General features: G+C 38.7%; 1 protein-coding gene across 1 annotated transcript; it reads left to right on the top strand.

The window, feature by feature from the left end:
* Positions 1-936: 936 nt before the first annotated feature.
* On the top strand, positions 937-22495 carry LOC120097535 (uncharacterized). The gene is made up of 5 exons (XM_087589510.1): positions 937-1064; positions 11581-11706; positions 14298-14346; positions 14990-15243; positions 22339-22495. Exons 1-4 carry the CDS (start codon positions 1060-1062, stop codon positions 15122-15124), a joined length of 315 nt encoding a protein of 104 aa, XP_087445636.1. The 5' UTR covers positions 937-1059; the 3' UTR covers positions 15125-15243; positions 22339-22495.
* Positions 22496-22939: the final 444 nt, after the last annotated feature.

Below are 22939 nucleotides of genomic sequence, written 5' to 3'. Positions count from 1 at the left end.
CTTTCCCATATGCAATATTAACTTCTCTTGCATCTTCCCCCAGGGCTCTTTCATAAGCCTGAGTTCTGTCTCTTAGAACTTATACCCTAATTTCCTTAGGCAGGCAATGCCAGGGGCTCAAATTAGGATGTTCCAATCTTTCCAGGAAGGTCAGTTCACTAATCCAACAGCCCCCTTGAGGGGTCCAAACTCATCTACCCATCCTTTATCTTTTTTATTATACATATATCTTCCAATTAGCCCCAGTTATTGTTTCTGAATCACGCCTTCTATTATTAGCAATCTCCCCTTGTGGGGGGCTCTCACCATTGCTCACTGATCCAGTAGGCCCAGCTATTTTTTCCTCTATCTCGTTCCTTGTATGTCTATGAATATCCCTATCCTTAGCGACCCAGGCCCAGTGTTCCTGCTTCTTGGGGTCTTCAATTTTCTTAACTACTGAAACTTCAGACTTCTCAAAAACATTTCCTGCTTCAAATATTTCCTAGTACAACATAATCATTATGAGTTGGCCAAAATTTTCCAGAGAAAAATTAAGGCAGTCAGCCTCCACATTCAGAACCCATTTATTTCCCTTTGTCCTGTTATATCTACCTTGATTATTTCAGTGTCCATGGCCAGAAAAGTTTGTCCCTGATAGACATTAGTCATTTCCTTCTTTACTAATGCCTCAATCCCTTCCCCAAAAATTTTAACCAGAATTGTATTTGAGGGCAAATATAGTATAGAAAAGGTGACGCAGACAAGCCTAGAAGAAAGAGCAATGTCTTCTGTGCACATGAATGGCATTTTTCAGGTTGATGGTGCTCTCACAGCCAAAACTGTGTCATATAGCTACATTCACAACCATGTCACAACAGGAATGGGACTTCTTGACTGGACGGAGAGGAATGTTCCATGCCAACTGGCAAGGAATTAGAATCCCAACTTCCCAGAGCCAGTTGATGTGTGGGGCAATCCCCAGTCTGGGCTCTCTGAACTCAGGCAGGATGGCCCTGACTTTTAACAAACTAGAACCAGAGCCAAGTCCTCAGGGACTCCTGGCAAACTTTTGGAGTGATGGGGTAAGAAATGGGGCTGGCTGAGTAAACACTTTGTATTCTTCTAGGGACAATGTCAGAACATGGATAGAGCCATTCTTTTGTTTTTAATTATTTTATTTATTTACATCAACTGTTCCCCTTCCTGGTTTCCCCTCCAAAGCCCCCTTCCCTATACCCGCTCGCCTTTGCCTCTAAGAGGGTGCTTCCACACCCATGCATCCACTCCCGCATACCACTCCAGCACCCCCCCTTTGCTGGGGCAACAAGAATCCACAGAACCAACCACCTCCTTCCAACAGATGTCAGTCCTCTGCTATACATGTAGCAGGAGCCATGGACCCACCCACATATACTCTTTGGCTAGTTGTTTAGTCTCTGGGAGCTCTGTGGTATCTGGTTAGTTGATATTGTTCCTCATATAGAGTTACAATCCACTTTATCTCCTTCTGTCCTTCCCCTAACTCTTCCATAGGGGTCCCTGGACTCAATCCAATGGTTGCCTGTAAGTATCTGCATCTGTTTTAGCCAAGTGTTGGCAGAGCCTCTCAGAGGGCAGCCATTCCAGGCTCCCTTCTGTAAGCACTTCTTGGCATCAGTAATAGTATTAGTTTGCTGTCTACAGACAGGATGGGTCTCAAGGAAGGGCGGTCTCTGATGGCCTTTCTTCAGTCTCTACTCCACTTTTACTTCCTGCATTTCCTTTGGACAGGAATAATTCTGGGTTAAAATTTTTGAGATGGGTGGGTGGCCCTATCCTGCTACTGGGGGCCAGGTCAGAAGACTGGAGGTAGACTCTTCAGGTTCTATCTCCATGCTGTTGGGTGTTCCAGCTAATGTCACCCAATCGGGTACTGGGAGCTTCTCCCATCCCTGGTTTCTGGGACTTTCTAGTGGTCCCTTCATATCATTCCCTACCCTCTACTACTACTTATTTTATTTCATTCTCCTGGCCCTCTGTATTTCTCTCCTTGCTCTTCCCAGGATCCTCCCTCCCTGCCTCCCATGATTATTTTGTTCCCGGTTCTAGGTGGGATTGAAGCTTCTTAGGATCTATGGGTTATATCGTGGCTTTTCTGAGTTTTGGGTCTCATATCCACTTATCAGTGAATATATACCATGTATATCCTTTTGGATCTGGGTTAACTTATTCAGGATAATATTTTCTAGTTCCATCCATTTGCCTACGAAACTCATAATGTCATTGTTTTTAATAGCTAGCAGTCTATTTTGTAGATGTACCACATTGTTTTTATCCAGTCTTCCACTGAGGGACATTTGGGTTGTTTCCAGCATCTGGCTATCACAAACAAGGCAACTATGAACATAGTGGAGCACATGTCCTTGTTATATGTTGGCTCATCTTTTCAGTGTATTCTCAGTAGTGGTATAGCTGGGTTTGGAGGTAGAACTATTTCCAGTTTTCTAAGAAACTGTCGGATTGATCTTCAAAGTGGCTGAACCAAGTAGCAAGCATACCAGCAATGGAGGAGTGTTCATCTTTCTCCACATTCTCACCAGTATCTGCTGACACCTGAGTTTTCGATCTTAGCCATCCTGACTGATGTAAGGTGGAATCTCAGGGTCATTTCAATTTGTATTTCCATGATGATTAAGAAGGTTGAACATTTCTTTAGGTGCTTCTCAACATTCAAGATTCCTAAATTGAGAATTATTTGGTTAGCTCTGTAATCCATATTTAATCGGGTTATTTGGTTTTCTGGAGTCTAACTTCTTGAGTTCTTTGTGTATTTTGGATATTAGTCATCTATCGGGTGTGGGGTTAGTGAAGATTTTCTCAATCTGTTGGTTGTCATTTTGTCCTATTGTCAGTGTCCTTTGCGTTACAGAAGCTTTTCAGTTTCATGTGGTATTATTTGTCAACTGTTGATCTTAGAACCTGAGCCATTGATGTTCTGTTTAGGAAAATTTTCCCTGTCCTGGTGTGTTTGAGGCTCTTTCCCACATTCTCTTCTATTAACTTCAATGTATCTAGTTTTATGTGGAGATCCTTGATCCACTTGGACTTGAGCTTTGTACAAGGAGATAAATATGGATCAATTTGCATTCTTCTACATGCAGACTTCCAGTTAGACCCATAGCATTTGTGAAAATGCTTTCTGTTTTTCCACGGTATGGTTTTTGGCTTCTTTGTTAAAGAGCAAGTGACCATTGATTTGTGGGTGTTACAGTAAATTTCCAACCCCAATAAGCCCATGCAAGGAAATTCCAACTCAGTTTTATATTTATAAACTGCTCAGTTATATATTTATAAATATATTTATATTGGGCAGATATGCCTCTATACCACTTTCTTCCCCAGCTAAGAAATTACTGCTACTTGCAGATTCCCCAGGTCATGCACTTATGTTCCATCTTCCCTCCAACTTCTCTTCCTCTGTCCTCTCTGCTGTCCACCTGCTCTGCTCCTTTAACTCCAACTCCTCCCCTTCTCTTCCTGTCTTGCCTGGAAAACCTGCCTCCTCATTTTTGCCCAGTGATTGGCTATGTATAACCTTTATTAGCCAATCAGATAATTAAGGGAAATTCCTCTAGGTGTAGGATTATTTCCAGGTCTTCAATTCTATTCCATTGATGTACTTGTCTGTCTCTGCACAAACACAATGCATTTTTTATTACTATTGCTCTTTAGTACATCTTGAGGTAAGGAATAGTGATGTCCGTGGAAGTGCTTTTATTGTTGAGAATAGTTTTCTATTCTATTTCTGGGTTTTTGTTTGTTTGTTATTCCAGATGAATTTGATAATTGCTATTTCTATCTCTGTGAAGAAGTGAGTTGGAATTTTGATGGAAATTGCATTGCATCTGTAGATTGCTTTTGGCAAGCTGACCATTTCATATTAATCCTATCAGTCCATGAGCATGGGAGATCTTTCTAACTTCTTAGGTCTTCTTCAATTTCTTTCTTCAGAAACATGAAGTTCTTGCCATATAGATTCTTCACTGTTTTAGTTAGTTACACCAAGATATTTTGTATTATGTGTGACTCTTCTGAAGGATGTTCTTTCCCTAATTTCTTTCTCAGTCCATTTACTTTTTGTGTAGAGGAAGGTTACTGATTTATTTGAGTTAATTTTATATCCAGCAACTTTGCTGAAGTTGTTTATCAGATGTAGGAGTTCTCTGGTAGATATTTTGGGGTCACTTATGCATACTATCAAATCATCTGCAAATAGTGATACTTTAACTTTTTCTTCCTTTCTGACTTATATTCCTTTGTCCTCCTTTTGTTATCTAATTGCACTCTAGATAGAACTTCAAGTACTATGTTGAATAAATGAGAGAGTGAGCAGCCTTGTCTTGTTCCTGATTTGGGTGGGAGTGTTTCAATTTTCTCTATATTTATTTTGAAGTTGGTTATTGATTCATTGTTGCTTTAATTATATTTAGGTATATACAATGAATTCCTGTATTTTGTCAAAGACTTTTTCAGCATCTAGTGAGGTTGTTTATATAGTGGATTATGTTGATGGATTTCTGTATATTGAATCATCCCTGCATCCCTAAGATGAAGCCTACTTGATTAGGGTAAATGATCATTTTCATGTGCTCTTGGATTTGGTTTGCGAGAATTTTATTGAGTATTTTTGTATTGATATTCATAAGCAAAATTAATTGGTCAGAAGTTCTCTTTTGGGGGGGTCTTTGTGTGGCTTAGGTAATGGTGTAACTGTGGCTTCATAGAGTAAATTAGGTAGTATTTTTTCTGTTTCTATTTTATGGAGTACTTTGGAGAGTATTGGTATTAGGTATTCTTTGAAGGTCTGGTAAATTCTGCACTAAACCTACCTGATCATGGCTTTTTTTTTTTTTTGATTGGGAGATTTTTAGTGAATGCTTCTATTTCTTTAGGGGTTATGGGACTGTTTAGACTATTTATCTGACCCTGATTTAACCTTGGTAACCAGTATCAGTCTAGAAAATCATCCATTTCACCCAGATTTTCCAGTTTTGTTGAGTATATGCTTCTGTAGTAGGATCTGATGAGTTTTTTTAATTACCTCAGTTTCTGATGTGATGCCCCCTTTTCATTTCTGATTATTTTTAGTTTGGATATGGTATCTGTGCCCTCTGGTTAGTTTGGCTAAGGGTTTATCTATCTTGCTGACTTCCTCATATAACCAGTTCTTAGTTTTGTTGATTCTTTTTGTATCCTTCTCTTTGTTTCAATTAGTTGAGTTTAGCCTGGAGTTTGATTATTTCATGCATGTACTCCTCTTGGGTGTGTTTGATTCTTTTTGTTCTAGAGCTTTCAGATGTGCTGTTAAGTTGCTAGTGTAGGATCTCTCCAGTTTCTTTACTGAGGTACTCAGTGCTACAAATTTCCCTGTTAGTACTGTTTTCATTGTGTCCCATGAGTTTGTGTGTGTTGTGCCTTCATTTTTGCTAAATTTTATAAAGTCTTTAATTTCTTTCTTTATTTCTTCCCTGACCAAGTTATCATTGAGTGGAGAATTATTCAGTTTCTCTGAGTATGCGGTCTTTCTCTTGATTTTGTTGTTTTGTTGTTACTGAAGACCAGCTTTAGTCCATAGTGATGATAGAGTGCGTGGGATTATTTCAATCCTCTTGTATCTGCTGAGGCTTGTTTTATGTCCGAGTATATGGTCAGTTTTGGATATGGTACCATAAGGTGCTGAGAAGAAGGTATATTCTTTTGATTGATGGTGAAAATTTCAACAATAGTGTTGGGTTTGGTGTCTGCAGATGGGACAGATCCCAAGGTGTGGCAGTATCCGGATGGCCTTTCCTCCAGTCTCTGCTCCATTTTTCATGCCTCTATTTCATCTAGAGAGGAATAATTCTGGGTTAAAAATGTTGAGATAGATGGGTGGCCCTATCTCTCAGTAGGAGGCCATGTCTACCTACTATAGGTAGCCTCTTCAGGATCTATCTCTCCACTATTGGTCATTTTGGCTAATGTTATCCCCAGTGAGTTCCGGGAGTCTCCCATATCCCTGGTATCTAGGACTTTCTAGTGGTCCCTCTGTTCCCTACTCCACACTGCTGCATATTTGAATTCATTCTCCTGGCCCCCTGGACTTCTCTCTTGTCTCTTCTCATACCTGATCCTGTTCCCATTTTTCCCTCCCCCTTCCATGCTTTATATAAGAGATGTGTCTATTTTAAATTCGCTACCAAGATTTTCATACTTAGACAGTAATTCATGAAATATATTTTTCTGTTCATGAACTAGATGTTGAAGGTATAGAGTAAGAGGATATTCTCTTCCAGCTGTAAGGGCAAAACAGGAGGCTACTTTTACATCAAGCTTATGGATATTACACTGCTCCCTTACTTGACCTCCCCATCTAGATTGTGAGATCTTTTTAAGCAAGTTTGTGTTGGAATATTTGTGTCAGGCATGTACTAGGTGTTGTAGTTACTGTTCTTTTACAATGAGGAGACACCATTACCAAGGCAACTCTTATAAAATAAAGCAATGAATGATTATTGTTGAGAGCTTCAGAGTGTTAGTTCATGATCATTATGACAGAAAGCAGGGAGGCATTAGTGTCAGAGTAGTAGCTGAGGGAGCTTTACGTACTTATTTCAAAGCTACATGGAGGGGTTGGGGGCTGGATGTGTTTTAGAAACCTCAAGGGTCATCCGCAGTGACACACTTCCTCCAACAAAGCCACAATTCTTAATCCTTTTCAAACACTTCTACTCAACTGGAGGTCAAAACTCAAACATATGAGCCTGTGGAGACTATCCTCATTCAGACCACAATAGTAGACATTTCATAAATATTTGTAAGAGAGCAGAGAGAGAGAGAGAGAGAGAGAGAGAGAGAGAGAGAGAGAGAGAGAACCTGCTTGCAAGTCAAATAGATGGGCAGTTTACAGAACAAACATAAAATGCATTGCTAGTAGACATTTAAAATTTTTTCACGGGTTAGGGATTTAGCTCAGTGGTAGAGCGCTTGCCTAGCAAGCACAAGGCCCTGGGTTTGGTCCCCAGCTCCGAAAAAAAGAAAAAAAATTTTTTTTCACTAGAAATGAAATAAACTGCAGCCTAAGATAATTTGTCACTATAGTATATATCTGTTTAGCTCAGTGCTGCACCAGTATGATTTTAAAAGCATAATTCTAATATTTTCTTGTGTTTGATAGTCATATATACCTTTTATTTATTATTTAAATTGAAGTATGGCTCAGTTAATTCATTCAAGACAGAATTCAACTCCATGTAGAAGCCAAAATCTTCAGCATTGCTACCTCTTCTGATGTTAAAAATCTATTGTCAATAAATGTTTATTAAGTAAAGTGACGAGAGCATCAACAGAAACCAGATCAAAGGGTTTCAAGACACATCTATTAAAGATGCTCTTGAAATTTTTAATGCCTATCTTGTTGATTTTCTCAAAGAAGCAGCTTCTAGTTTTGTTGATTCTTTGTATATTTCTCTTCATTTCTATTTGGTTGATTTCAGCCCTGAGTTTGATTATTTCCTGACATGGACTCCTCTTGGGTGTATTGGTTTCCGTTTGTGCTAGAGCTTTCATACATGCTGTTAAGCTGCTAGTGTAGGATCTCTCCACTTTCTTTATGGAGACACTCAGGACTATGAGTTTTCCTCTTAGCACTGCTTTCATTGTGTTCCATAAGTTTGGATATGTTGCACCTTCCCCTTCTTTAAATTCTAAAAAAAAAACTTTAATTTCTTTCTTTATTTGTTCCCCAATCAAGTTATCATTAAGTAGACAGTTGTTCAGTTTCCATGTGAATGTGAGCTTTCTTGTGCTTTTATTTTTTGTTATTAAAGACTAACGTTAGTCCATGGTGGTCTGATAGAATTCATGGGATTAATTCAGTGTTCTTCTATATGTTCAGGTTTGTTTTGTGTCTGATTATATGGTCGATTTTTGAGAAGGTATCATGAGATGCTGAAAAGAAGGTGGTGTTCATTAGTTTTAGCATGAACTATCCTGTATGTGGTGTGTGTGTGTGTGTGTGTATGTATGTGTGTGTGTGTGTGTGTATAGTTAAATCCATTTGTTTCATAAGTTCTATTAGTCTCATTGTGTTTCTGTTTAGTTTCTGTTTCATGATCTGTCCATTGGTGCGAGTGCGGTGTTGAAATCTCCTACTATTATTGTGGGAGATTCAATGTGTGCTTTGGGCTTCAGGAACATTTCTTTTACGAATGTGGCTACCTTTGCATTTGGGGCATAGATTTTCGGAGTTGAGAATTCATCATGGTGGATTTTTTCTTTGTTCAGTATGTAGTGTCCTTCCCCATCGTTTTTGACAACTTTTGGTTGAAAGTCTACTTTATTGGTTATTAAAATGGCTACTCCAGCTTGTTTCTTGGGACCATTTGTTTGGAAACTTTTTTCCCAGCCTTTTACTTTGAGGTAGTGTCTTTATCACTGAGGTATGTTCCCTGTATGCAGGAAAATGCTGGGTCCTGTTTATGTATCTAGTCTGTTAGCCTATGTATTTTTATTGGAGAATTGAGTCCATTGATGTTGAGAGATATTAGGGACCAATGATTGTTGCTTCCTATTATTTTTGTTGTTAGAACTGGAATTATGTTTATGTATTTCTTTTCTTTTGTGTTTGTTGTGAGAAGAATAATTTCTTGCTTTTTCTTAGTTTCCCTCCTTATACTGACCTTTTCATTCTATTATCCTCTGTAGGACTGTATTAGTAGAAAGATATTTTTAAACTTGGTTTTGTCTTGGAATACCTTGGTTTTTCCGTCTATGGTAATTGAGAGTTTTGCTAGGTATAATAGCATCAGATGGCATTTTTGTTCTCTTGGGTCTGTAATGATATCTGCCTAAGATTTTCTGGGTTTTAGAGTCTGTTGAAAATTCTGGTGTAATTCTGATAGGCCTGCTTTTATTTGTTACTTGACCTTTTTCTCTTACAGCTTGCAATATTTTTTCTTTTCTCTTGCATTTGGTGTTTTAATTATTATGTGATGAGAGGAATTTCTTTTCTGGTCCCATGTGTTTAGTGTTCTGAAGACTTGTTGTATGTTTATAGGCAACTCTTTCTTTAGATTCAGGAAGCTTTCATCTATAACTTTGTTGAAGATGTTTGCTGGTCCTTTGAGTTGGGAATCTTCACTCTCTTCTATACCTATGACTCTTAGGTTTTGTTTTTTTATTATATCCTGGATTTCTTGAATGTTTTGAGTTAGGAGCTTTTTGCTTTTTGTATTTTCCTTGACTTTTGTGTCAATGTCTTCTTCTATGGTATCTTCTACACCTGAGATTCTCTCTTCTATCTCTTATATTCTTTGGTGATGTTTCCATCTCTTGCTTTCTTTATTAGGTTTTTCATCTCCAGAGTTGTCTGCTTTGAGTTTTCTTTATTGTTTGTATTTTCATTTTTAGATCCTGGATGGTTTAGTTCAATTCCTTCACCTCTTTGTTTGAGCTTTCCTGTAATTCTTTAAGGGATTTACATGCTTTCTCTTCACTTACCTGTGTTCTCCTGTATTTCTTTAAGGGAGTTATTTTTGTCATTCTTAAAGTCCTCTATCATTTCCATGAGCATCAGCATCTTAACATCTTAAAACATATTTACCAAAAAAATAAACAACTTTTAGACAGTGTCTAAGTAAAAGTTAAGATGTTTTTTTCAGTAGGTACTTGTTAACCCCATTGCTGGAGGCTAGAGACTGACTGGTAGAGCCCTGGAGCCTACCAACCAACTAGTCTATCAGAGAAAGAGAGAGAGAGAGAGAGAGAGAGAGAGAGAGAGAGAGAGAGAAGGAGGAGGAGGAGGAGGAGGAGGAGGAGGAGGAGGAGGAGGAGGAGAAGAAGAAGAAGAAGAAGAAGAAGAAGAAGAAGAAGAAGAAGAAGAAGAAGAAGAAGAAGAAGAAGAAGAAGAAGAAGAAGAAGAAGAAACCTCTCAGCAACAAAATCAAAAAGTCAGTGTGCCTCAGCATTTTGAAGGGTAGGGGGCAAGGAATTACTAGATTTCCTCTTATCAGGAAGAATCTAATTATATTAATATCCTGAAGAAGTTTTTCACATTTTGCTAGATTTTAGTGGCAGCTAACTTATCTATATTAAGAGTGAAAATTAAATGTAATAGGAAAGTTAAGTTTGTTTTTTTGTTAGTAAACACTTTTTTTGTATTTAAAAAATTAAATTATTCTCAAACAAAATACTTTATTAAAGATCCCCAAATTAACCTAGCAAATCATTAAACTCAATAATTTTGAAAATTTGTTAGAAAAACTCCTCTGTGGACTATGAAATGACAAGAATTATAATTCATTTTAAAATGCATTGTCTGAAAATTAGGAACTACTTTTTCTGTTTGTTGAAATAACATAACTGAATTAGTATTTAGTGTCACTGAGTACTCATGGAAAACACAGTGTTCAAAGGGGAAAGGCAAAAAGCAAAATCTAGAGTACACGGTATAGAAGAAAATGTCTTCTGATTCACCTGAAACATAGGATTAAAACCCTGATGTACTATTTAATAATGTGTGCTCCTGTGTGATGACAGAAACACTATTAGTCAATTTTAGTGTCTTGGTGCTATTCTTCCTTCTCTATAGATTGGTGCTGTTATAGAGCTGAAATCATCCAGTATAAGTGCCAATATTAGTCCATTCTCCATTAACTATTACAAAATGCCTGAGGCTTGGGACCACATAAAGACACGAGTTTTTGTTTAGTTCATCATATTGGGTGCTGAAATCCATACATCATCATGCTGGGTATGGTAGAGTCCTCACAGTTGCACCATATCATAGTTGGTGATATATATATAAGAAGTGATTACATGGCAAGTCAATAAGCTGAAATGAAGACAGCCAGTAAAACTTTTGAAAACTGTCTGGCTTCACACAAGAACATCTAAATCACAAAATTGCCGTTGTCCTTCTACTAGGCTCCAGCTTTGAAAATGTTTTTTTCCTAACTTCACCAAACTGAGAGCCAATCTTCCAACACAAGCACCTTGGGGTACAGACTATGCTGGGGTTCCTTAATCTTTATACTGTCAAAGTTAATTTACTGACACAGTAGTCCATATCTTCCCCCTACCTTTAATTTGCTGCTTCTAACTTTATCCTACCATCCCTTACCTAAATGTTTACTTTATGGAAGGAGCTTCTCTCAACAACATTGTCTTAGGGTTCTGCTGCTGTGAATAGACAACATGACCAAAGCAAGTCTTATAAAGGACAACATTTAATTGGGCTGGCTTACAGGTTCAGAGGTTCAGTCCATTATTATCAAGGTGGGTACATGGCAACATCCAGGCAGGCATGGTACAGGAAGAGTTGAGAGTTCTACATCTTCATCTGAAGAGTATTCACCTCCAGGAAACTAGGGTGAGGGTCTTAAGCCCACATCCACAATGACACACCTACTCCAACAAGGCCACACCTTCTAATAGTGCCACTCCCTGGGATGATCATATATAAATCATCACAACCATGATCTTCCTCCAATATAGTTAGCAGCTCCAATTTCTTGTGCTTCTTGCAAGATCACTGTTTTAGAGCTAATATTGTCTTGACTTACTTTTCCATTCATACAGGTATGTAGTGTACTGTCAAAAACATCTGCTGTGCAAGCTCTTTACCTGTGCACTGCTACCTATCTTGAAGACTGGTTCACTGATGATGTCATGGACATTAGAAATACAGTCTTTTGATTCCCACAAGTAAGTATGTCAATTTTTTGTTCAATTTCTCTCTTTCTAAATTGCCAAAAGCCATATATATGTATATATGTATATATTAAAATTAATTTAAAAATAAATAGGTTTGACTATTATTTGCTATTGATACATATTCACATATACTTTCTATGGTAAATAACATATTCATTTAATGAGCATCTCTTCTGCCTATAGAAAGTCTGAGTGTAAAACCATCATATGTGTTGATATGTTAATAAAATATTGCAGCATTATATACTCATTATTTAGCAATCTTTATAGTTTACAGAAAATACTTGTAACAGTCACATAACTCAGGAATCAGGACAACACGGTCTGCTTAGGCAGAGCCATGGGATGAGAGAAGCAAATAAAGAGCATCCAAGCAGGACAAAGAACAATTCAGTGTTCAGACAAGATCACTTATATATAGTAAATCCTTAGGATACAACAATAGAAAATATTTAGACCTACTGAAAATTCAGTAAAATTTCAGAGTAAGTTGTTAATAAAAAACATACAAAATGTAAAAGTTTTCTTACACATTAAAGACAAACTTGTAAAAGAAATTGAGAAAACAATCTCATTCATCATAGGTGCAAAAATTCTATTACTTTGAAGGAAGTTTAACCCAGCTTAATGATCTATACAATAAAAATTACAAAACATGAAGGAAAGAAATTGAACTACACACACACACACACACAAACACACACACACATATCACACATCACACATGAAATATGATCATTCTGCCCAAAGCAATTTAATTAAATACTTATCAAAATGACATCTTAAAGAGAAACAAAAACACAAATACTGAAATTCATGTGAAGCCAAAAAAGATCCAAAATGTTAACAGAATTTTGATCAAAAATCAGAAAGGTAAAAGCAAAATATTACCTGCCTCAATTACTTTTATTGCAAAAAATAACTGTGAAGCGTCATGCCATAGGCCCTGGAAATGTACTCCTTAAATTCTACAAATAGCCTTGGTAGGATGTGGCATAGCACTGAAGGAGAAGGAAGAGAAATAAGCCAAGCACCACATCTGACTTTTCATGTAGGTAGCAGAGACATACACCTTTGAAACAGCATGTCAGTTATAAATGATATTGGAGAAAAATGTATATCCTTATGAAAAGTGAGACCAGCCACAAAGTCTCAGCATATACAAAAATCAACTCAAAACTGATAAAAGACATAAATGTAAGATCTGATATTATGAAAATGCTAAAGAAAAACTTAGGAAGAACCTTTCAAGATATCTGTATAAGCTATTTTATGATCACAAATGCCAAAACAGATAAATTAGAAATGGCTAAGAAGGAGTTGATGGAGAGAGTGAAGACTGCCTAAATGAATGTGATGAAATACTGGGGACGAATCCGTCCAGCAATGGACACATTTTCCAGATATACACAGAACTCAAATAATCCAACAGCAAAACAAAAAATAATGACTTAAGGAGAGGAAATGGTAAAGGGTCTGTGCAGACATTTTTATGAAGGAGATATACAATTAGTAAAAGAAAAAATTGCTACTATCCCTAGTCACCAAGAAAATGTCAATCTAAAGTACAAAGTGGTGTAGCCACATTCTGGTTGGGTTAGAATTAACAAAAGAAAAAAAAATCAACAACACTGACCTGGAGGCAGAGAAGCAACAACTCTGACACAGTGTCAGTGGAAATGTAGACAGCTCTCTTAGGGTCTTATTGCTGTGAACAGACACCTTGACCAATGTAAGTTTTATAAAGGAAACATTTAATTGGGGCTGGCTTACAGGTTCAGAGGTTCAGTCTATTAACATCGAGGTGGAAATGTAGAGAGCTGTCTTAGTTAGGGTCTTATTGCTGTGAACAGACACCTTGACCAATGTAAGTTTTATAAAAATTGGGGCTAGCTTACAGTTTCAGAGGTTCAGTCCATTTACATCAAGGTGGGCACATAGCAGCATCATAACATCCAGGCAGGCACGGTGCAGGAGAAGTTGAGTTCTACATCTTCACCTGAAGGAAACCAGGAAAAGACTGAGAATCCTCAGGAAGCTAGGAGGAGGGTCTCCAAGCCTATCCCCACAGTGACACACTTCTTCGAACAAGGGCACAGCTTCTACTAGTGCCACTCCCTGGGTCTAGCATAAGCAAACCATCACAGCAGCTTTACAGAAAACAATGTGGAAGCTCTTTCAATTCTAAAATTAGAACTGCTATAAGCTCAGGAACACAGATCAGTTGAGGTCTTTTTATTTACATTGTTTATTGTAAGGAAAAAAAAACAAGACACAGAACAAGTGAGTTGTCCATGTATGGATGCATGTGTAAAGAAAATGTGGGATATGCAAATAAAATTGGAAAAAAAATCATTCAAAATTAGCCAAAGCTTATTTTTGTTTTTCTAAGAATTGCTTAACATAACTGCAGAGTCTAAATAAAATCTCTCTCTCTCTCTCTCTCTCTCTCTCTCTCTGTCTCTCCCCCTCCCCCCTCTCTCCCTCCCTCTCTCCTTTCCTCCCTCTCTCCCTCCCTCCCTCTCTCACTCCTCCCTCTCTCCCTCCCTCCCTCCTTGTCACTTGCCCCATGCACATTGCAGTACCTACGCAGTCCACAAAGGAGTGTCCTTGGATCCTTTGGAGTTATCCGTGAGTCACTGTGTGTGGGTGCTGAGATCTAAACTCCTGTATTCTGTTGGAGCAGAAAGTGCTAACATTGATCCATTGCTCTACTCCTTATTTAAAAAAAATTATAAGAAATATCACAGTGGTTTTATTTTCTCTGTGTGGTGTGATTTAGAGTGTTTGGTTAAGATGTCTTTAATAGGTTTCGTTTAATAATCAAAGGAAGACCAATAGTATGAAAAACGTCATGAAGCTCTTTATGTGCCATTCTACTCACGGATAGTTTTACTCTTTCACCTGTAGGTAAAATTTAGGTCTGAGTCTCTCTCAAGGAGACTGTTGAGAGAGTCTCTTTCACAGAAATTTTTGTAGACCATTTTTCTAACCAAAATATAGCATACTTCTTTGAAGTGTAAGTTTTTACTTTCATTGGAAACTCAGTTGTATAACTGATGTTGTTCTGGAAGCTGTCTTATAAGGCCAAACAGATGCTTGAGGAGATTTTTGCTGAAAGAGGCATGCGAGATGTGTTGCAGATGGAGATAAATGAGAGGGTCCGTGATATTTGGAAAGAGTATTAGTAGAACCCCACAGTCAATGAAAGGACTCTCTTACATTTCTACACCTTGCAATGGTTTGCTGGTCTCTGCTGGTCTTTACTTCGTAGAGAGAAGCATGCGAGGTATTCCTGCTGATTCTGCTCACTTCGGCTGACTCCTGGCAGTTCAGGGGAAGTGCCCTTGCAGTTTTGGCTGGATGGAGCTGCCACTACTGGCCCTGTGCTCTGGGACTGAACTGCTAGTATCCTGACAATAAAGAGTGAAATTGCGGGAAAGGGCGGCTCAGGTCCTCCTGGTTGCTGCCCTCCCGGAGAGCTCATGAGCAACACCCCACCAGCAAACTTGAGCCTTGGGACCACAGGTAAGACCATCTTTTCTGCTCCAAGCGACCTGACTGGTGGCCTTAGGACACACAGAGGCAAAATTCCTCTAGGACCTGACCCTTCCGGTTTTTAGCAGGATTCCCACCTCGAGAACCCCGCCCCCAGCTCACTGCTCCCAAACCCTGTGGGAGAGAGAGCTCTCCACCCTGACAGGTAGGCACTCCTGAGACTGCAGAGCAGAAGAGACCACCAACACTGCCCACCCCTGCCCACATCCCTGGCCCAAAAGGAAACTGTATACGGCCTCTGGGATCCTGTAGATATGGGCACTGGAGCAGCAGGTCCCCGGACCGAGACACCTCCGGAACCTGAAGGGACCGACCAGAAAAAGAGTTCTCTGCAGCCAAATCCCATGGGAGGGAGAGCTAAACCTTCAGAGAGGCAGACATGCCTGGGAAGCCAGAAGAGACTACATTCTGCCGACCATTTCTGACTCCAGAGGAAAACACCAAAGGCCATCTGGAACCCTGGTGCACGGGGGCTCCTGGAAAGGGCAGCACAGGTCCTCCTGGTTGCTGCCCTTGCGGAGAGCTCATAAAAAACACCCCACAAGGAAACTTCAGCCTCGGGACCACAGGTAAGACCAACTTTTCTGCTCCAAGAGACCTGACTGGTGAACTCAGGACACAGGCCCACAGGAACACCTGAAGACCTGTAGATAGGAAAAACTACATGCCCAGAAGCAGAAGACTCTGTTCCCATAACTGGCTAAAAGAAAACAGGAAAACAGGTCTACAGCACTCCTGACACAGGCTTATCAGACAGTCTAGCCACTGTCAGAAATAGCAGAACAAAGTAAAACCAGAGATAATCTGATGGCAAGAGGCAAGCACAGGAACCCAAGCAATAGAAACCAAGACTAGATGGCATCATTGGAACCCAATTCTCCCACCAAAGCAAACAGTGAACATCCAAACACACCAGAAAAACAAGATCTAGATTCAAAATCATATTTGATCACAATGCTGGAGGACTTCAAGAAAGACATGAAGAACTCCCTTAGAGAAATGCAGGAAAACATAAATAAACAAGTAGAAGCCTATAGAGAGGAATCACAAAAATCCCTGAAAGAATTCCAGAAAAACACAATCAAACAGTTGAAGGAATTAAAAATGGAAATAGAAGCAATCAAGAAAGAACACATGGAAACAACCCTGGATATAGAAAACCAAAGGAAGAGACAAGGAGCTGTAGATACAAGCATCACCAACAGAATAAAAGAGATAGAAGAGAGAATCTCAGGAGCAGAAGATTCCATAGAAATCATCGACACAACTGTCAAAGATAATGTAAAGTGGAAAAAGCTACTGGTCCAAAACATACAGGAAATCCAGGACTCAATGAGAATATCAAACCTAAGGAGAATAGGTATAGAAGAAAGTGAAGACTCACAGCTCAAAGGACCAGTAAACATCTTCAACAAAATCATAGAAGAAAACTTCCCTAACCTAAAGAAAGAGATGCCCATAAGCATACAAAAAGCCTACAGAACTCCAAATAGATTGGACCAGAAAAGAAACAACTCCCGTCACATAATAGTCAAAACACCAAATGCACAAAATAAAGAAAGAATATTAAAAGCAGTAAGGGAAAAAGGTCAAGTAACATGAAAAGGCAGACCTATCAGAATCACACCAGACTTTTCGCCAGAGACTATGAAAGCCAGAAGATCCTGGATAGATGTCATACAGACCCTAAGAGAACACAAATGCCAGCCCAGGTTACTGTATCCTGCAGAACTCTCAATTAACATAAATGGAGATATTCCATGACAAACCAAATTTACACAATACCTTTCTACAAATCCAGCACCACAAAGGATAATATATGGTAAAGCCCAACATAAGGAGGCAAGATACACCCTAGAAAAAGTAAGAAACTAATCGTCTTGGCAACAAAACAAAGAGAAGAAAAGCACACAAACATAACCTCACATCCAAATATGAATATAACAGGAAGCAATAATCACTATTCCTTAATATCTCTCAACATCAGTGGTCTCAACTCCCCAATAAAAAGACATAGATTAACAAACTGGATACGCAATGAGGACCCTGCATTCTGTTGCCTACAGGAAACACACCTCAGAGACAAAGACAGACACTACCTCAGAGTGAAAGGCTAGAAAACAACTTTCCAAGCAAATGGTCAGAAGAAGCAAGCTGGAGTAGCCATTCTAATATCGAATAAAATCAATTTTCAACTAAAACTCATCAAAAACGATAAGGAAGGACACTTCATATTCATCAAAGGAAAAATCCACCAAGATGAAATCTCAATCCTAAATATCTATGCCCCAAATATAAGGGCACCTACATACGTAAAGGAAACCTTACTAAAGCTCAAAACACACATTGCACCTCAGACAATAATAGTAGGTAATTTCAACACCCCATCTCATCAATAGATAGGTTATGGAAACAGAAATTAAACAGAGATGTAGACAGACTAAGAGAAGTCATGAACCAAAAGGACTTAACAGATATTTATAGAACATTCTATCCTAAAGCAAAAGGATATACATTCTTCTCAGCTCCTCATAGTACTTTCTCCAAAATTGACTATATAATAGGTCAAAAAACGGGCCTCAACAGGTACAGAAAGATAGAAATAATCCCATGCATACTATCGGACCACCACGGCCTAAAACTGGTCTTCAATAACAATAAGGGAAGAACGCCCACATATAAGTGGAAATTGAACAATGCTCTATTCAATGATAACCTGGTCAAGGAAGAAATAAAGAAAGAAATTAAAGACTTTTTAGAATTTAATGAAAATGAAGGTACAACATACCCAAACTTATGGGACACAATGAAAGCTGTGCTAAGAGGAAAACTCATAGCGCAGAGTGCCTGCAGAAAGAAACAGGAGAGAGCATATGTCAGCAGCTTGACAGCATACCTAGAAGCTCTAGAACAAAAAGAAGCAAATACACCCAGGAGGAGTAGAAGGCAGGAAATAATCAAACTCAGAGCTGAAATCAGCCAAGTAGAAACAAAAAGGACCATAGAAAGAATCAACAGAACCAAAAGTTGGTTCTTTGAGAAAATGAACAAGATAGATAAACCCTTAGCCAGACTAACGAGAGGACACAGAGAGTATGTCCAATTTAACAAAATCAGAAATGAAAAGGGACACATAACTACAGAATCAGAGGAAATTCAAAAAAATCATCAGATCTTACTATAAAAACCTATATTCAACAAAACTTGAAAATCTGCAGGAAATGGACAATTTCCTAGACAGATACCAGGTACCGAAGTTAAATCAGGAACAGATAAACCAGATAAACAACCCCCTAACTCCTAAGGAAATAGAAGCAGTCATTCAATGTCTCCCAGCCAAATAGAGCCCATGTCCAGACAGGTTTAGTGCAGAATTCTATCAGACCTTCATAGAAGACCTCATACCAATATTATCCAAACTATTCCACAAAATTGAAACAGATGGAGCATTACCGAATTCCTTCTATGAAGCCACAATTACTCTTATACCTAAACCACACAGAGACCCAACAAAGAAAGAGAACTTCAGACCAATTTCCCTTATGGATATCGAGGCAAAAAAACTCAATAAAATTCTGGCAAACCGAATCCAAGAGCACATCAGAACAATCATCCACCATGATCAAATAGGCTTCATCCCAGGCATGCAGGGATGATTTAATATACGTAAAACCATCAACGTGATCCATTATATAAACAAACTGAAAGAACAAAACCACATGATCATTTCATTAGATGCTGAGAAAGCATTTGACAAAATTCAACGCCCCTTCATGATAAAAGACCTGGAAAGAATAGGAATTCAAGGCCCATACCTAAACATAGTAAAAGCCATATACAGCAAACCAGTTGCTAACATTAAACTAAATGGAGAGAAACTCGAAGCAATCCCAGTAAAATCAGGGACTAGACAAGGCTGCCTACTCTCTCCCTACTTATTCAATATAGTTCTTGAAGTTCTAGCCAGAGCAATCAGACAACTAAAGGAGATCAAGGGGATACAGATCGGAAAGGAAGAAGTCAAAATACGACTATTTGCAGAAGATATCATAGTATATTTAAGTGACCCCAAAAGTTCCACCAGAGTACTATTAAACCTGATAAACAACTTCAGCAAAGTGGCTGGGTATAAAATTAACTTAAATAAATCAGTGGCCTTCCTCTACACAAAAGAGAAACAAGCCGAGAAAGAAATTAGGGAAACGACACACCCTTCATAATAGTCCCAAATAATATAAAGTACCTCGGAGTGACTTTAACCAAGCAAGTAAAAGATCTGTACAATAAGAACTTCAAGCCTCTGAAGAAAGAAATTGAAGAAGACATGAGAAGATGGAAAGATCTCCCATGCTCATGGATTGGCAGGATTAATAGAGTAAAAATGGCCATTTTACCAAAAGCGATCTACAGATTCAATGCAATCCCCATCAAAATACCAATCCAATTCTTCAAAGAGTTAGACAGAACAATTTGCAAATTCATCTGAAATAACAAAAAACCCAGGATAGCTAAAACTATCCTCAACAATAAAAGGACTTCAGGGGGAATCACTATCCCTGAACTCAAGCTGTATTACAGAGCAATAGTGATAAAAACTGCAGGGTATTGGTAAAGAGACAAACAGATAGACCAATGGAATAGAATTGAAGACCCAGAAATGAACCCACACACCTATGGGCACTTAGTTTTTGACAAAGGAGTCAAAACCATCCAATGGAAAAAAGAGTATTTTCAGCAAATTGTGCTTATTCAACTGGAGGTAACATATAGAAGAATGCAAATTAATCCATGCTTATCACCCTGTACAAAGCTTAAGTCCAAGTGGATCAAGGACCTCCACATCAAACCAGATACACTCAAACTAATAGAAGAAAAACTGGGGCAGCATCTCGAACACATGGGCACTGGAAAAAAAAATTCCTGAACAAAACACCAATGGCTTATGCTCTAAGATCAAGAATCGACAAATGGGATCTCATAAAACTGCAAAGCTTCTGTAAGGCAAAGGACACTGTGGTTAGGACAAAACGTTAACCAACAGATTGGGAAAAGATCTTTACCAATCCTGCAACTGATAGAGGTCTTATATCCAAAATATACAAAGAACTCAAGAAGTTAGACCGCAGGTAGCAACCCTATTAAAAAATGGGGTTCCGAGCTAAACAAAGAATTCACAGCTGAGGAATGCCGAATGGCTGAGAAACACCTAAAGAAATGTTCAACATCTTTAGTCATAAGGGAAATGCAAATCAAAACAACCCTGACATTTCACCTCACACCAATGAGAATGGCTAAGATCAAAAACTCAGGTGATAGCAAATGCTGGCAAGGATGTGGAGAAAGAGGAACACTCCTTCATTGTTGGTGGGATTGCAGACAGGTACAACCATTCTGGAAATCAGTCTGGAGGTTCCTCAGAAAATTGGACATTGAACAACCTGAGGATCCAGCTATACCTCTCTTGGGCATATACCCAAAAGATGCCCCAACATATAAAAAAGACACGTGCTCCACTATGTTCATAGCAGCCTTATTTATAATAGCCAGAAGCTATAAAGAACCCAGATACCCTTTAACAGAGGAATGGATACAGAAAATGTGTTACATCTACACAATGGAATATTACTCAGCTATCAAAAACAATGAGTTTATGAAATTCATAGGCAAATGTTTGGAACTGGAAAATATCATCCTGAGTGAGGTAACCAACCCAATCACAGAAAAACACACATGGTATGCATTCGTTGATAAGTGGCTATTAGCCCAAATGCTTGAATTACCTTAGATGTACAGAACACATGAAACTCAAGACGGATGATAAAAATGTGAAAGCTTCACTCCTTCTTTAAAAGGGGAACAAGAATACCCTAGGCAAAGAGAATAGAATAGAGAGGCAAAGATTAAAACAGAGACAGAAGGAACACCCATTCAGAGCCTGCCCCACATGTGACTGATACATATACAGCCACCCAATTAGACAAGATTGATGAAGCAAAGAAGTGCAGGGCGACAGGGTCTGGATGTAGATCTGTCCTGAGAGACACAGCCAGAATACAGCAAATACAGAGGCAAATGCCAGCAGCAAACCACTGAATTGAGAACAGGACCCCCGTTGAAGGAATCAGAGAAAGGACTGGAAGAGCTTGAAGGGGCTCGAGACCCCTTATGAACAACAATGCCAAGCAACCAGAGCTTCCAGGGACTAAGCCACTACCCAAAGGCTATACATGGACTGACCCTGGACTCTGACCTCATAGGTAGCAATGAATATCCTAGTAAGAGCACCAGTGGAAGGGGAACCCCCAGTGAATGTGACTGTTGGGGGGAGGGTGGTAATGTGGGAAGGATGGGGATGGTACACGCATAAAGAAGGGGAGGGGGATGGTTTGGGGGATGTTGGCCTGGAAACCGGGAAAGGAAATAACAATCGAAATGTAAGTAAGAATTACTCAAGTTAATAAAAAAAAAAAAAGAGTGAAAATTGCCCCAAAGAACTACTTCTAAACATTTCCACAACCACTGTTTCCTATAAACCTTCTGTTTCCTACCTCTGGTCTGTGGGCTAGAAGTGAGGCTGAAAGCATTCAAGTTCTTTAAAGCATTAACAAGTTGTTATGTGTTATACAAACCTGGACACCTCACAGAACATGGCGATACTTTCTGAACAGTGTAATAAATAAACACATGCTAAGAGAACCGGGAAAGGGAATAACAATGGAAATGTAAATAAGAAATAGCCAATTTAATAAAGATGGAGAAAAAAAAGAAATTTGAAACCAAAAAAAAAAAAGTTTCATTTGAGCATTGTTGCTGAAGATCCTGAGGGAAGGCCTCTTCTTTCTGCAAAGCATAACTCACTCCTAATCACATGCTTACATGTCTCAGGTTCATGGCTGAATGACAGTGTCTTATTTCTTTTATTGGGCTGCTTTTCCTCTACAGTAATTTTGGGACCTTTCTCTGTTTATGTTTTTTTGCCTTTTCAACTTGCAAAATCACTGGTATATGAGTAACTGCAGTCCACACTCCTCACCCCTTACCTCAAATGCTCTGTTTTATTTGCAGGAGCCTCACCTGCCCTGCTGGCTCATTTCCTGCATTGATTTCTGCCCAGGAGCTTTCATGGAATGGTAATTTTTAATTGGATTTAGAATGACAAAGGATAATCAAGCTGAAGGAGATGCATTTGATTGCTTCAAATTTCCCCTCCTGCATTAGAACAGTAAGCCTTGTCTTTTTGTGTGATGAGACAAAATATGGGAAATGAGTCGAGGAAGGAACAATGCAGAAAGAAAAGCATTTTTCAAATCTACTTTGAAGACCTTCCCACTCTCCTGTCTATAAGCTATCACTTTGTGATTTCAACCAAATCCCAAAGAGCTTGTTCATCTCCAAAATTTTAGCAATATTTATGAGATGACTATGTTTGTTTTGTGTTATGAAATGTCAAAAGTCATGTCTGGTGTTTCCTAGTACTTAAACAGGATGGCTGATGAATTACCTAGCAACTCCTAGTAACACACGCTTCAGCTCTTTCCTCAGTTCCATTATGATATATAAAATTTAATCTCTTTGATATCCACTACATAGGCATATGAAATAATTCATGATTTGTCCAAACTTTATTGTAATCTATGGAGTTATTGTGCACACACACACACACACA

This window comes from Rattus norvegicus, chromosome 16, assembly GCF_021556685.1.
Source record: "Rattus norvegicus strain SHRSP/BbbUtx chromosome 16, alternate assembly SHRSP_T2T, whole genome shotgun sequence".
In the NCBI taxonomy this organism is placed as follows: Eukaryota; Metazoa; Chordata; class Mammalia; order Rodentia; family Muridae; genus Rattus; species Rattus norvegicus.
This window is presented reverse-complemented; position numbering and strand designations above follow the sequence as displayed.

Coding starts and splice junctions, on each gene's coding strand:
- LOC120097535 (XM_087589510.1), top strand. Junction 11,707..14,297: donor CAGTCTTTTGATTCCCACAA/GTAAGTATGTCA, acceptor TGCACATTGCAG/TACCTACGCAGTCCACAAAG. Junction 14,347..14,989: donor TGGATCCTTTGGAGTTATCC/GTGAGTCACTGT, acceptor TTTACTTCGTAG/AGAGAAGCATGCGAGGTATT.